Source organism: Nelumbo nucifera, chromosome 2 (genome assembly GCF_055504915.1).
Source record: "Nelumbo nucifera cultivar China Antique chromosome 2, China Antique-T2T, whole genome shotgun sequence".
NCBI lineage: Eukaryota > Viridiplantae > Streptophyta > Magnoliopsida > Proteales > Nelumbonaceae > Nelumbo > Nelumbo nucifera.
In genome coordinates, this window is record NC_142650.1 from 52,634,633 (window position 1) to 52,648,508 (window position 13,876).

General features: G+C 38.5%; 1 protein-coding gene across 2 annotated transcripts; it reads right to left on the reverse strand.

Annotated features, from left to right (window-relative positions):
• Positions 1–380: 380 nt before the first annotated feature.
• On the reverse strand, positions 381–10,739 carry LOC104601191 (protein GRAVITROPIC IN THE LIGHT 1-like). 2 transcript variants are annotated; one of them, XM_010264443.3, is made up of 5 exons: positions 10,555–10,686; positions 5,472–5,549; positions 4,611–4,742; positions 2,125–2,786; positions 381–1,641 (listed from the first exon to the last, which is right to left on the reverse strand). In XM_010264443.3, the coding sequence occupies exons 2-5, from the start codon at positions 5,498–5,500 to the stop codon at positions 887–889; spliced, it is 1,578 nt and encodes a 525-aa protein (XP_010262745.1). In that variant the 5' UTR covers positions 5,501–5,549; positions 10,555–10,686; the 3' UTR covers positions 381–886. The 2 variants fall into 2 exon arrangements, with proteins under 2 accessions (XP_010262745.1, XP_010262744.1); XM_010264442.3 differs by lacking the exon at positions 5,472–5,549 and having other exon boundaries at positions 10,555–10,739.
• Positions 10,740–13,876: the final 3,137 nt, after the last annotated feature.

A 13,876-nucleotide genomic window follows, 5' to 3' on the forward strand; every position in this document is an offset into this window, starting at 1 on the left:
ATGCCGGTGCACGTCCTACGCACATTTATTCCTAGGCCAATGACATGAGGTCGTGGCTGACCGATCCCTCTCCAGATCCCCCTAAGTGACCATGATATATGGGACAGTTACACATTATGTATTTCTCCCCCTCCAGGCGACTCTTACCATAAAAGGGACATTACAACCAGGGGTAGGCATGAATACTTGAGCTATCACTTATACTCTTGTGGTGATCTTTACTCTCTTTGATCCCTCAACTAACTTGATCGTTGGAGTCTTTGCCCCTAGAAACACTCGCGGGCCTCCGACGTCTTTTCACTCTTAGCAAGTGGGACCATCAACCTTTGGACCTCGAAAATTACTCAACTACCCTCAACCCCAAATTTGGCAACATCAAATCACTTAATTTAATATTTCAATGTATGTAATAAGTAACATGAAACATAATATTTACAAAATTTAAAATGTTTTTAAAGAACATATTCCATTTTTTGGATGATGAAAAAGTTCTACAAATAGACCCTAGAACCTTGAAAGGTTAAATTTCAGATTTTACCTTCAAACTAAACTTAACCAATTAATGCTCACCCCTAATTTTTAGGATTTCAGGTTTTACCTCCAAACTAAAGTTAACCAATTCATGCTCACCCCTAGTTTCCCTCTAAGCATAATTTATAGAAACTCCTACTACCTAGAGTTCTGCTACAGTAGGAAAAAGTATAACATAATCTATAATAATTTGTAACATGACTTCTCACTTCCTGAGTCAACTCACTGACTCCCTAGTTGACTCTACTTTCCACCTTGTCGAGCCGAGTCAAAAACCCGAGCCGGTTACCTATGCAACACTGAATCATCGGACCAGTTCCAAATTCCGAGCTGTCTAGACTCTAGTCTCTGGATATCACGTTCTGGGGACAAGATACACCTCAGCCTTTATGATCGAACTGTCTCCAAGCTTGAACCCAGGAGTAACCGGAAATCCTACGATCCAATCACGCGGCTCCCGCCGGCCGGAAAACTCGATGACACTCTCCATGTACAGAGGATGAAATTTAGCTCCTCTGGTTGCCTGAAAATGGCATGGAGCCGGATCGAGAGCGAAGGCCAGCAAGTGAAGCAACCAAACCGCCTTCGCCATTGCTAAGAACTCTTCGTAAAACTCACTCCTCGGGTGATTGCCCGTCGAAATCACTCGACGCTGCTCAAAATGTCCGAACAGAGACTCCTCCATCTTGGGGTGAATGAGAGAGAGGAACTTCATAGAGCAAAATTTGCCAAAGCCACAAGTGGGAAATATGCTCAGGAGCTCAACCGGGTCCGTGGCCTTCATATCTTGGAACTGAGCCAAACAGTCTCGGCGGAACTGGTCGGGGTGGAGAAATGAAGGGACGTTGTTGTCCATGTAGAACGTCTCGTGGTCGAAACCGTAAAACATTTTCCGGCACACATAGGACTCCAGTGCGTAGCTGGCGTGATGAGCTTTGACGATGCTAGTGGTGTTTGGGCTGGTGGCCGCTTCGATGGATCGGACGGCTGCCGCAATGTCCCAGTGAGCGGACTGCATGAGGGAGAGGAGGAGCGCCGTGAATGACTGATAATTGTCTTTCACCTGCCTCATTGTTGCTTCGAACAGTTCCACACTAGGCGCCACCCCAACTGCAGGTCGTTTGGTCCGAGAGAGATGCGTTGTCAGTCAAGTATGAACTAAGGTTGCGTTTGGACAAGGTTTGAAGATTTGTGCATTCAAAGTCCAAAAGCACAAAAAGTAAATTGTGTTTTACTTTTGGTTCAATTTTGTTTTTTCACAATCCCAAAGCTCAAAAGCAAAGGCTTACAGGATGAGATTATGTTGAGATCAAAGTGCTTAATCCAACACTGTTCTGACGAGTAAAACAGGCCAGAAAAAGCCCAAATTCCAGATCCGAGTGCAGCTTACAATTATAACGCACTCAAATGTATTTAGGCTTGAGACTTGAGAGTGCTCCAATGTGGTGGTCAGCGAAACACTAATAAAAGCGCTTTTTTCAATAGCCTAGATCAAAATGTTGTTTTTTCAATTCATAAGCCTTTTTAGAGGGAAAAAAAAACACTCCCAAACACATCCTCATTGTTGTAATATTAGAAAAAAGAGAATGGTACCTTGACTATGAATGCAACTGACTTTCCTCTTAGACTGCAACGAGTGAAACCTCCCTTTCTTTCCACCGTTGCGCCGCTTCTCCTTCAAGTTATCCACCTCTCTCTCTCTGGTCTCCACCTGTTTCTTAAGTTCCCACATTGCAGACTCGTATGGCGCTATAGCCTCCTGCAGGGAAACTTGGCCAAGCAATCCTCCTTTTCCAGCTCTACTTAACCTCTTCTGAAACTCCTCTTTCAACCTAATGAGTCTCCTCAGCTCCGCCACTACCACCACGTCTGCCATCTTCAACTTCTTGGGATCCCACGGACACTGAGCCTCTTCTAAGCTTTTGTACGCGTTCCTCAAAGCGGCCACCGTTTCGAATACCTCTCCCATCAACACCTCCATTTCCTTCATCCTCTCCAAGCTCACCAACAACTCAGTATTCTCTTCCCAAACCCTAAGCCCCGCTTCTGATTCATCTTCATCTGTATACACTTCGCTACCTGTTTCAACTTCACCTTCCTTGTATACAATCCTATCTTCCAACCCTGGTCCTGCTTTGCGCCCTCTGTTGGGTGGACGATGAAAGCAAGAAGATGCGGCTCGGTGAATCAGATCAGAAAAGTTAGAGGCTTTGGCCGCCGGCTCTGACTTTTTCTTCGCTTTAATACCTTCAGTCCTGAAAAATGAAATCATTTGAAAAATCACAGATACACAAACACATCCGTCTGTGGTCTGCTACTCTGCTACGTAAAAATTCTAGTCTGGGTGCACGGGTACAATCACCACCGTTAATGTGGAATACTGTACTGTGGGGCCCAGGTATCTGATGATTTTCTTTAGACGTTGATATTGCTTGAAGCGAAAATTGACGATTTATTGGTTAGAGTTTGTGGCAATCACCTATTTTGGTACAAGTAATCTCTATGGTGGGATCAATTAATTACGGGGTGTTTGGAAAGTCTTTTTATAGGATCTTTCAGGTTTTCCAGTATTTAGTAGACCAAAGTTTGGCATTTTCATGTTTGGCAATGAAAGACGGGCAGCTAGAACAGGTATGGACTTGCCCCAAAAAGTTCATGGAAAAACTAAAATGGATGAAAATCCTCTATACTTGGTTCTATTTGGCAAATCTTTGTAGAAAAATCTTCCAGCATGATGGCCAAAAGATGTATTGAATTTTTGGGGCTGTCTTTAAAAAACAAAGATCATTTAGCAAGAGGCTCATTTTACTGGGCTTTTAAAAAGTGCTTAGAGGCTATTTATCATTCGAGAAGATAAAAAAAAAAATTATTTGAAGTTTTTCAAAATTTAGCAGTTTTAGGGCCTGTTTAACTCTGACAGTCAAAAGACACATTAAGCTTTTGCATGAAGATCTCAGCAGCCCGAAGCACGTTTGGTAGATGTGCATCTTTTTATGCGAGATTAAAACGTGAAAGACTGCTAGAAGTTTCATTTGGACCTTCCTAAAATCAGTCCAAAATGGGCTTTTCGCGTGTTTTCAACGTTGCGTCTTTTAGCGGTTAAATCTTCTGCGTGCCAAATGGAAATAGACAAAAAATCGATCTTTTCGGCTTGTAAATAGCCGAAAGATCACGCGAAAAGACATGCCAAACGCAGCCTTATTTTTTTGGGTCTTTTTGCACAAACACATGCTAGTCTTATCAGCTTTTCATTACCAAAAAAGGAAAAAAAAACAATTTTCGATTTTCCAAGCTTATGGAACCCTAAAAGACTGTTCAAAAAGACTTGTCAAACACCACCTTGAAATCTTTCATTTAATAGTTTGATAGACCACGATAGATCAAGATACTTAGGTGGCGTTTGATAAATCTGAAATCTGAAATATGAAAAGTTAAAAATATAATAAAAGTGTTTGAAATCTGAAAAGAGACAAGTTTTTTTTTGACTTTTTAGAGGCCCTAAATAAAGAATGTTGTTTTTGTTGGATCAAACCTTCAACATCTAAAATTCACTAATTTTACTATTTTACCCCTAAATTCGACTATTCGATTGCAGTGGCGAGAGAAAAAGAAGAAAAAAGGAGAGAGAGAGAGAGAGAGAAAGAGAGAGAGAGAGAGAGAGAGAGAGAGAGAGAGAGAGAGAGAGAGAGAAAGAGAGAGAGAGAGAAGGCTGGAACTCGCTGCCTCTACGTCAAGTGGAAAAGATGAATGGTGAGAAGTAGAAGCGCAATCAATATTTTCAAGGGTATTTTGGACTTTTGGCCAGATTTGAAATGCATCTAAATGCATTCAGTGTCTGACCCATGTCTTATTATTTTAAATCTGAAAATAATTTTCAAACCCAAATTCAGATATATTTCCAAACACCTCTAATGTCTGTAAAGCAACATTTTCGGACTTCAAAAATCTAAAAAGTGTTATCAAACACCTCCTTACGATAAGTATTAAAATGATATTATTCAAACCACATCATCTCAATTTAAAATTAAAATGCTATTATTCGAAATTCTAGAATGTGATAGAGAAAGAGTAGAGCTGACCTCAACTTGTCATCGGATCTTAATGGCAATCTTGTTTGGCATTCCATCGACTTCCTGCTCAACGCGATGGACTGCAGAATCTGTTCATCTTTTGTTTTCTTTTCGGTGTTCTTTCTTTCGGTCTTCTTCTGCCTGAAAACCAGAGAATTTATACCAATTTTAATGCTCTAAAAAATAAAGATAATGATATAAGTGTAGCTTTTGTGGTGTAAATGTGAAATATTATCTTGACTAGCTGCAAACGGATCACATCGAATTAGATCCGGGTTTTATTTGTTTATCTTCGAATTCAGGGCATTAAATATATTGATAGATTACATTAAAAAATATTAAAATATTATATATTATTAATAAAATGAATTAAAGGTGACTTTCTTATTGTATATCATGAATTTAATATATTGAAATAATATGTATGAAACCTGAACCAATGACTCTTTACCTGATGAAGCTAGGGTGTCAATGGTCCGGTTTTGTGTTGGACCCCATCCAAATAAAAATTAATTTGGACATACAGGATGGGGATCAATCCTAGATTTAATGGTCCAAAATATTTAGTGGATTGGATTGGATCTAGTTCATCCATAATGGATTTATATTAGATTGAACTAATATCCAATCCATTGATAAAAGATAAGAATACAGGTGCCAATAGATCAGATTTGAGTTGGAACTGATCTAAAATAAAATTAATTTGGACAAATTAGACAATTAAAACATTAAATTGAACTGGTCCAAAATATTTATCAGGATTGAACCTTATCCATCGGTACTGAACTCATATTGGATCGGATCAATTTGGACTAAATCTGGTGCAATTGCCACCCCAATATGAAGCAATAGTTGATAGGGTCAATTCACCTTAGTCGAATATTGAGGTGCAGGATCATAATTGGCTAACTGCAATATCATGGTAAGGTGAGGGACCTCATGTGCGCCCTACATATAATAATGTCAAAATAATGTTTCTCTAGTAGAAATAAATATTCACACACACAAAATGTATGAATACTAGTGAGTAACGACAAATATCAAAATGTTTGGATACACTAGAAAATATATAAAAATCATATAAAAAAGGTATAAACACATGAGAAATGTACACTTTAACAGGTTATATAAGAGAGATATAACAATCAACAATACCAGCAACCTAAAACGTGTACATACTTATGAAGTTTTATTAAATTTTATAAAAATATTTATTTAATATGTTTATATAAATAATAACTTTATTCTTTCAAATAATAAATATATTTTCATTTTTAACATATAATTGTAAAATAAAACATCATTTAAGGTGGATAAAAAATTATGTTTATAATTTTCAAATTTTTCTAAAGTTTAAAAGTGATAAATATACAATTTCGTCAAATAAGACACTAATGCTTTGTAATGTGTAATATGTAATAAAAAACAGTAAAAAAATATATGTCTATATATACTTATGCATCTCTCTAAATAATCATCACCATACAAGGTTTAGGTGGAGGCACGTTAGACACACACACGTGCCCACGTAGAGGTTGGTGTTGAGATTCAAAAAAACACTCAGGGTCCATTTGGTTTGCAGGAATAATGGTCTAGAATCAGAATCTGAATAGACCCTCAGATGCTTCTCATGAGAACCGAAATCCTATTCCCATCCTGGTGGAATGGCATTCTCCCTTTTGAGAGAATGACCATTCCCTCCCCTATTCCCCTTCCTTTGGGAATGAAAATACATTCAAGCTGATTCCAATTCTGATTCTGACTATAAACCAAGCAGACCCTCGGATGCTTATCATGAGAATATAAACATATGTTTTGTTGGCTAATTCAAACAGACCCTTAGATGTTCCTACTGTAGGGTTGCAATGGCAAGTTGGGACAGTAATGAAAGTGTTTTATTGGAAGCTGATCCCTACCAACACACGCTTTTGCTAGCTAGCTACTAAAAGAAGCTTTAACAGCATATAAATGACCAACATTTTTCACCAAACATCGCTAACAGTAATGTCAAATGCCCAGTCGATCAATTTGGTCTCTCCCCATTTTTCACCAAAGCAACTTTAAAGCTCATTTAAAATGTCACCAACTGAACGTGGCTTTTAGCTAGAAAGCTGCTATACTAATGAGTCCGGATCTACTGATCACATATATCACAAGACGTACGCCACAACTACACATCCGGAACATCTAATGACAGAAAAAAGTGCAAGAATTAATTTGTGATCAGAGGATCGAGATTATACTTGTCATTCCTATGTATTGCTTCACCACATGTTCTATGTTGTAGTTGTATATATAGTATACTCTAAAAGAATTGAGATTTAAAATATATATATTTTCATTAAAATATATTGAATCAATGTTTTATTAGTAACCCATCTGATGAGGGCAGATTTGACCCTTCATTGACATTATGACATATAGTATATTAGAACAGTTGGACTACATCTCAACATCACCTAGGCAACAACTTGCATTAGTCAAAATGGGGTCCCATCTAGCAACCTACCTCTGTTGCATACCTGTCGACCTACTTCTGCTGCCAACTTGGCGACCTACCTTTGCCGCCGACCTGACGACCTGGTGACTTGCCTCTACCGCCGACCTGGTGACCTACTTCTGTTGCCGACCTGGCGACCTACTTCTGCCGCCAACCTGGCAACCTACTTCTGCCGCCAACCTGGCGACCTACCTCTGCTGCTGACCTGGCGACCTACCTCTCTAGAAGCTTGCCAGTTGTCTCTTAACCTTTCGGGATCACACCGCGTAACCGTAGACTTTATCCTTATCCTGCCTGAATCGGAGGGAAAGGATAAGCCTTATTAACTGGCACGTTATCCTCCTTCCAAAGCGGAACAGATCCCTACGTCGTAGGTCGAGGATTTCGAGAGCGTTTTGCGAGAGCCATGGTAGCCCAACTACATAAGGGCATAAGCCCCTAAGACCCAAGTAGATGCACAATTTTTAGTTCTCGCAGCTCTCCAACTCTCTCACATTTAGCTATCTTAAAGTCTTTGATTCGCTAACTTAAGTATCAGAGTGCCCACCCCGAGTAAAACAACCTAGGCACTCTGACACTGTTTCCATGCGGGTTGCATCAGAGCCACCTCTCCAGCTCGTCACCGCTCAGCTAGACATCAGAGCCACCTCTCCAGCTCGTCACCATTCAGCTAGGCATTAGAGCCACCTCTCCATCTCGTCACCATTCAGTTAGGCATCAGAACCACATCTCCAGCTCATCCCCATTCAAATAGGCATTAGAGCCACCTCTCCAGCTCGTCACCACTCTGCTAGGCATCAGAGCCACCTCTCCAGCTCGTCACTATTTAGTTAAGCATCAGAGCACCTCTCCAGCTTGTCACCATTCAGGTAGGCATCTAAGCCACCTTCTAGGTAAGAACCATTCAGATAGGCCTCCAAGCCACATTCCAGGTAGGGATTATTCAACCAGGTAGGGTTTATTCAGCCAGGCATCCGAGTCACCTGACAGTCGGGAGCTGCCAAAATGCGTATCATCACCATCTAAAAAGCACCACGACTTAAAAAGAGTGTACTTTCTGCATCTAAGGCTATCAATGGGTCGAGCCTGACCCAATAGATCCAATGAAACCGAATCGATTGTTTCAGTTCTGGTTCCAAAATTTAAATCGATGCATTGGTTCCAGTTCATTTTTTTGTCCCGATTATTATAATTTAATATATATATATATATAATATTTTTCAATAGATTTATTATAATTGGGTCCATTAAATTAGACCCAATGAATTTGGTTCTAAATCTATAATTACAAATCCTATAGGGACTACTTCTGTTTTGGGACCTTGACATTTCTTTCCGGGTCGGTTATGGTGCTACCATGTCTCCACCCAGACCTGATCCTACCCATTGACAACCCTATCTGTATATGCATTCCACTATCAAATTGAATGACTAACAAACACCCCTAAGATGGTCATCCGTGTCCCACCAAAAATGGAGGCGGGATCTCCTGCACTCCTCTTGGTGTGAGATGGATGGGGTGTTTTTCTATTTACTGTTTTACACGTCACTTATCTACAACAGTCACGTCTCATATTGGTGAAGTCGTTAAACGGCTGATTGCCCCTCCCATTATACTTTTATTTATTTAATATAAATATAAAAATTAAAAAGAAATTTAAAAGTAGATATGGCTGATCATTTTTTGACAAAGAGGAAAAAACAAACAGGAAAAAATATTGAAGAGAAAACCCTAATTATTTCTTCTTCAAGTTGCAGTATAAGATGAGAAGCTCAAACAAGCTAAGTGCTTCAAAAGGTGATTTAATGAATCTCTCTACAACCTTGTAACCTTTTTGACAAAATAGGAATTATAGGTGATTCTTTTCCTGATTGGTGATGTTACAATCAGTGATAAAATGAAATCTTGGTCCAGCCATAGATATGAGGTATCTATTGTTTCTTACTGATTCCACTGTATCAATGAATGACGAAAGAGCATGAGATATCCATTGGCTAAGTGAGATCTGCTGACGAAAGAGGTAGGTTTTTTTTTTTCTTCAATGGTTTTACTTTTCCCAATTTTCTCTTCATCATCGGACTCATATTGGGCATTCAAACCTGTTTTCTTTCTTTTTTTTTTATTTTTTACATTTGAAAAATGAAAAAAAAAGGCATAACGGAAGGAATGACCTACCTTTTGATGATTTCGTACATGTGAGACGTGGATATTATGTGTGGCTGATGTGTTAAAAGTTGAATGAAAGAGCATCCCCTCTTACACCAACGGAGTGCAGGAAATCCGGACTCGCAAAAATGGAGCCTTAATCAAAGCCGCGTAAATGCAGGCTCTCCGTGGTAAGGTCAGTGTCAGTAGACTACACATGGACTTGCACTGTCCACATACCCCCCATACCCCTTAGTATAAATTAATGTAAATAATAATAATAATAATAATAAAAGAGATTCCCAGCCAAACATACTTGCAAGATATTCGCTAGTAACACTACAACAACAGTCAAATGCAAGAGACAACAAAATCATATATAAGGCAAGAAAGGAGCAAATGGTAACATCAGTGCCCGTGATCACACGACCCAATCACAAAAGAACAAGGCGCTAAAACATCAGGGTCTGCCCTGTTTAGCATCTTGTGCATCTGAGCTTTATAAAGTCTGGTCATTCACCAGTCGTACGTGCCTGCCCTTGCTTTGCATGTCCACTGCAGCAGAGCATGGCATGCAGCTCTTAACTTCGTTTGAGGTAAAGCAAGTGGGAACCCCCCACCTCCTTATTTTATGTATATATCCTTGATCGATCTCCTGCAAGGCTGCAACCCCTACAATAGTGCTTTGAAGCCAAGATAACTCAACTCAACTTGGAACTCCATCCGCTGAGTCCCTCTCTCACTCACTCAACACGTGGGTCTCTGGCTTCATGGATGATGGAGCATGGCTTCAAACTACCAAGAAATCATGTTTTTGATCTAGAAATGCAAGAATTAATGGATTTCTGAATTCTGTTTTCTCATTTTGGAAAAGATATAAACACTATATATACGGCTGAAAGGTTTCTCTATGTGCTTTTGTTTTAAGAAAACAGCGCTTTCAAATTCCCGACCATTTTGTCCGGCGTAATTTTTTCTTAAAATCACAACAAAGAGAAAAGTTTGTGTAGAGCGCAGAGCAACCCAGATGATTAATGAAGAGAATACACGGATAATGTAATATCTAAGCTAACCTTGAGCCCATCCCCATCCTAGCTAGTTTCAGCTTCAAGGTAATTACTTTTCCATGGCTAGGATCGATTCGCGATCGCCTGAAGAGATACAGATTGGGTTTGGGCTCAGATCATTCGAGCTTTAGCTCTTGATGAGCAGCAGCTCTATCTAGTATCTTATCTGTTTATAGTTAATAAACAATAAGGGAGAACGGATTACAAAGTAGTATGAAATTTCTGAAAAATAAGACTTACGTAGATTTGGTTGGCTGTAGTATATGCATATCCAGATTAACGCACATTCGAGGAAACATCTTCACGGATTTCAGGAGGTGGTGCGATCCGCCACAGATCTAAAACCAGAACGATTTTGTAATAAAGTTGCACCAGAAAACCACGAGATCTTGCTTGCACTCATGAGTCATGATGCCTTCTTGGTAGTATTTAAAGACGGAGTCTGAATGCTCCTCTATGACCTAAGTAACAGGAACCACTGTGTTCCCGCAAATGGGGTTGCGCCACGTCAGCAGCCTCACGTGCAACGCATGTGATTAGCTAGAGCTGATGGAGCAATTTCTCTAGTCTCTAGTTCAAAAAAGCGGAAAACCGCTTGGAGCCTCTAAAATCTTGATAGAGGACTCTGCTTTATTGTTCACGTACGGTTGTCTACGTGGGATGATCTTATTGGTCAATTTGAGGAAACACTCACAAGTCGCACAGGTATAGATAATTAGATATAACCCGAACAGTTCAGCCAAGAGGTAGGCTCTTCAGCTCTTCTATTTGCATTTTTCTATTTATGGCGCTGATCACTAAAGTAAGCGTTTCCATTTAGGGACACCTTGATTGCCTCCATTGCGTCTAGTTGGATCAGGTTGACGTCAACCCTAACACAAATACCCCATCACCACGACACACACTACACGTAAATTTGTCGACCCTAACTTAACCTAAATTACGTATTTATTAAAAAAAGAAAAAAACTTTAACCTAACTTGATTATTGAGATCATGTGATTAAAATTGTTAATGAAAATTCTCTCTCTCTCTTTTATTTGGATCTATATTTCAAAAACCAAAAGGTCCCACAACTAATGGTGCACCAATAATCAACGATTGGTGTGCAAAAAGTTATATTTTTGAATTTTCCATTGTTAGCATTGCAGTTCCATTTGCACTAATGCAAAACTATGGAATTGCAATTGCAAATGAGTTCAAAGCAAATTCTGGTTTGAGTGTAATTTTATTTGTACTAGTACAAATGCATGGAAAGTGTAAATGAAAAGCATGCAAATCCTCATTTAATTTTGTTTTGGGTTTTATTTTATTCCCCTTTACGTCTTAATTTACTTCGTTTGTATTGCAATCAAACAAAATAAACTAAAATTTGAAATGAAAATAGGTAAGAATTTACCAAGGTTTTTAAAATTGGATCAGACAAGGAACTTTTATAGGGACTGGTTCCCGAGTAAAACCTTTCGACCATCCAGTTCGAACAGATGGTTCGTTCTTACTAAAAAAAATGGCAAAAAACTATTGTTTGAGTCAACGGTTCGACCACCCCAATCAACAGGTCACAGAACAAATCAACAGTTTTTGATCAAAAAGTGGTTTTAGGTGAATCGAAACCGATTACCTAACTAATTCCCAGTTTTTCTTGTCCGACCATCCGGTCCGGTCCAGTTTTGAAAGCCATGGAATTTACACTCAAATCATTTGCACTGACATTGTTTTGCATCAATGCAAATTTATTTTTATAGCAACTGAACACAACCTAAATAAATAAAGTAAAAAATGGTCAAGAATCATTATTCAAGTCTAACAGGTCACCGATTCGATTGTTCGGTTCAGTGGGTCATTGATCAAACCAATAATTTTTGGCAAAGGAACGGTTTATTGATGAAATGGAACCAATTGTCTGAACAGTTTACAGGCTGAATGGTCTGACTGTTCAGATCAATGGCGGTTAAAAAAAAACATGATTTGCACTGGAAATGAAGCAAAGTGAAATAAAAGTCGAAACAAAAGTGAACCAGAATTTGCAATATTTTTATGCAATTATATACTACTGGAAGTTTGGAATAAATCTAGGGAGCAAACAAATGGAGCCTAGATATTGAATATAGATTCATTGTAGCAAATAAAACTTCCTTTGCTGGTTAGTCCAAAAGTAATTTTTAAAGACAAAGTTAGAAACATCTAATGCATTAGTTTTAATGAGGTACTTTTCAAAAAGATGCATCGATTGTATCAGTAGGGAAGCATCCAAGGCTCCATGAAAAGAACTTAAACTGATAGTGTTTTTAGATGCAGCATATTAATTTAGGACAGGCAGTGTGAATAAATTTTGGAAGTAAATAAAAAATTATTAAAAGAAGGGGTTACAGAAGCACCCATGCAACCAAAAAGGCCATCCACCAGGTGGTCATGGACCAACCATTTTGCTATATAATACACAAAATGGCATGTGGAAATAATATGTATATAAACATGGAACACAAGAAGACACTAATGTTTGTAGAACTTTATTGTATCAATGCTTAATGAAATAAATTAATATGTTTGGTTCAAGAAAACAAAAAGGGCCGTGTCCCATGTGTGATGTGCCCTAGTAACCCCTCAATTTTGTGACTAATTAATTATGCATATTTGTATTTTTTTTTGCATAATTTTTACATATAGGGGTATCAATTGGATTGGATTTAGTTGAATCCGATTTAGTGTGAGTCCATAATACATACAGTAGGTCCAATTTAATTCAATGAATATTTTGGATGATTCTGGGTCGATCCAATTCAATGTCTAGACTATTCAATCTGTTCAAATTTATTTTAATTTAGATTGGTTTAAATCTAAACCTAAACCATTGATACTTATATTTTTTATCTTCTATTAATGGATCAGATATTAGCTCAATCCAACCCTATCTATTATAAATTCATTACCGATGGACCAGGTCTAATCTAATAAACACCTTGAACCATTAAGTCTAGATTAGTCCAATTTAATATATCTTGTTGGTCCTTTCAGTCCATCCAAATTGATTTTGATTTGAAAGGGTCCAATTCAAAACTGGTCTATTGACACCTCTACTTAAATACATGCATTAATTTTTAATGATTCTTTGACAGCATTAGTAAAAGAGTAAATGAATATAAAAAGAAAAAGGAAGGGTACAGACTCCAGACTGCCTCCCAAATCATTCCATCTGTTAAATTAATTTTTTAAATGCCAGGTGAATTAGAGATGTGACTGATCACTGCAACACCCTTTTATCTTTAGAATCACATGGGTTCAAAAGGGTCTGATTACAAAAAGACGAATGGTAGCGGGCCTTGAAATCACAGTGGGATAAGACGTAACAATGGGCCTGCAAATGGTCCGGGTCGACCCAAAAAACCCGAACCAACATTACCATATTATAGAGGGTTTGGATATGTATTTTAGTCCTGATTATAATCAAATAGCAATTACGTATATAAACATACGCAATGCCTCCAACCAGGTGCGGTGTTACATTAGGGGTCCTTTGCCCTCAAAATTTTTTCTACCAAGGGTGAAGCCATGTAATAAGGTGG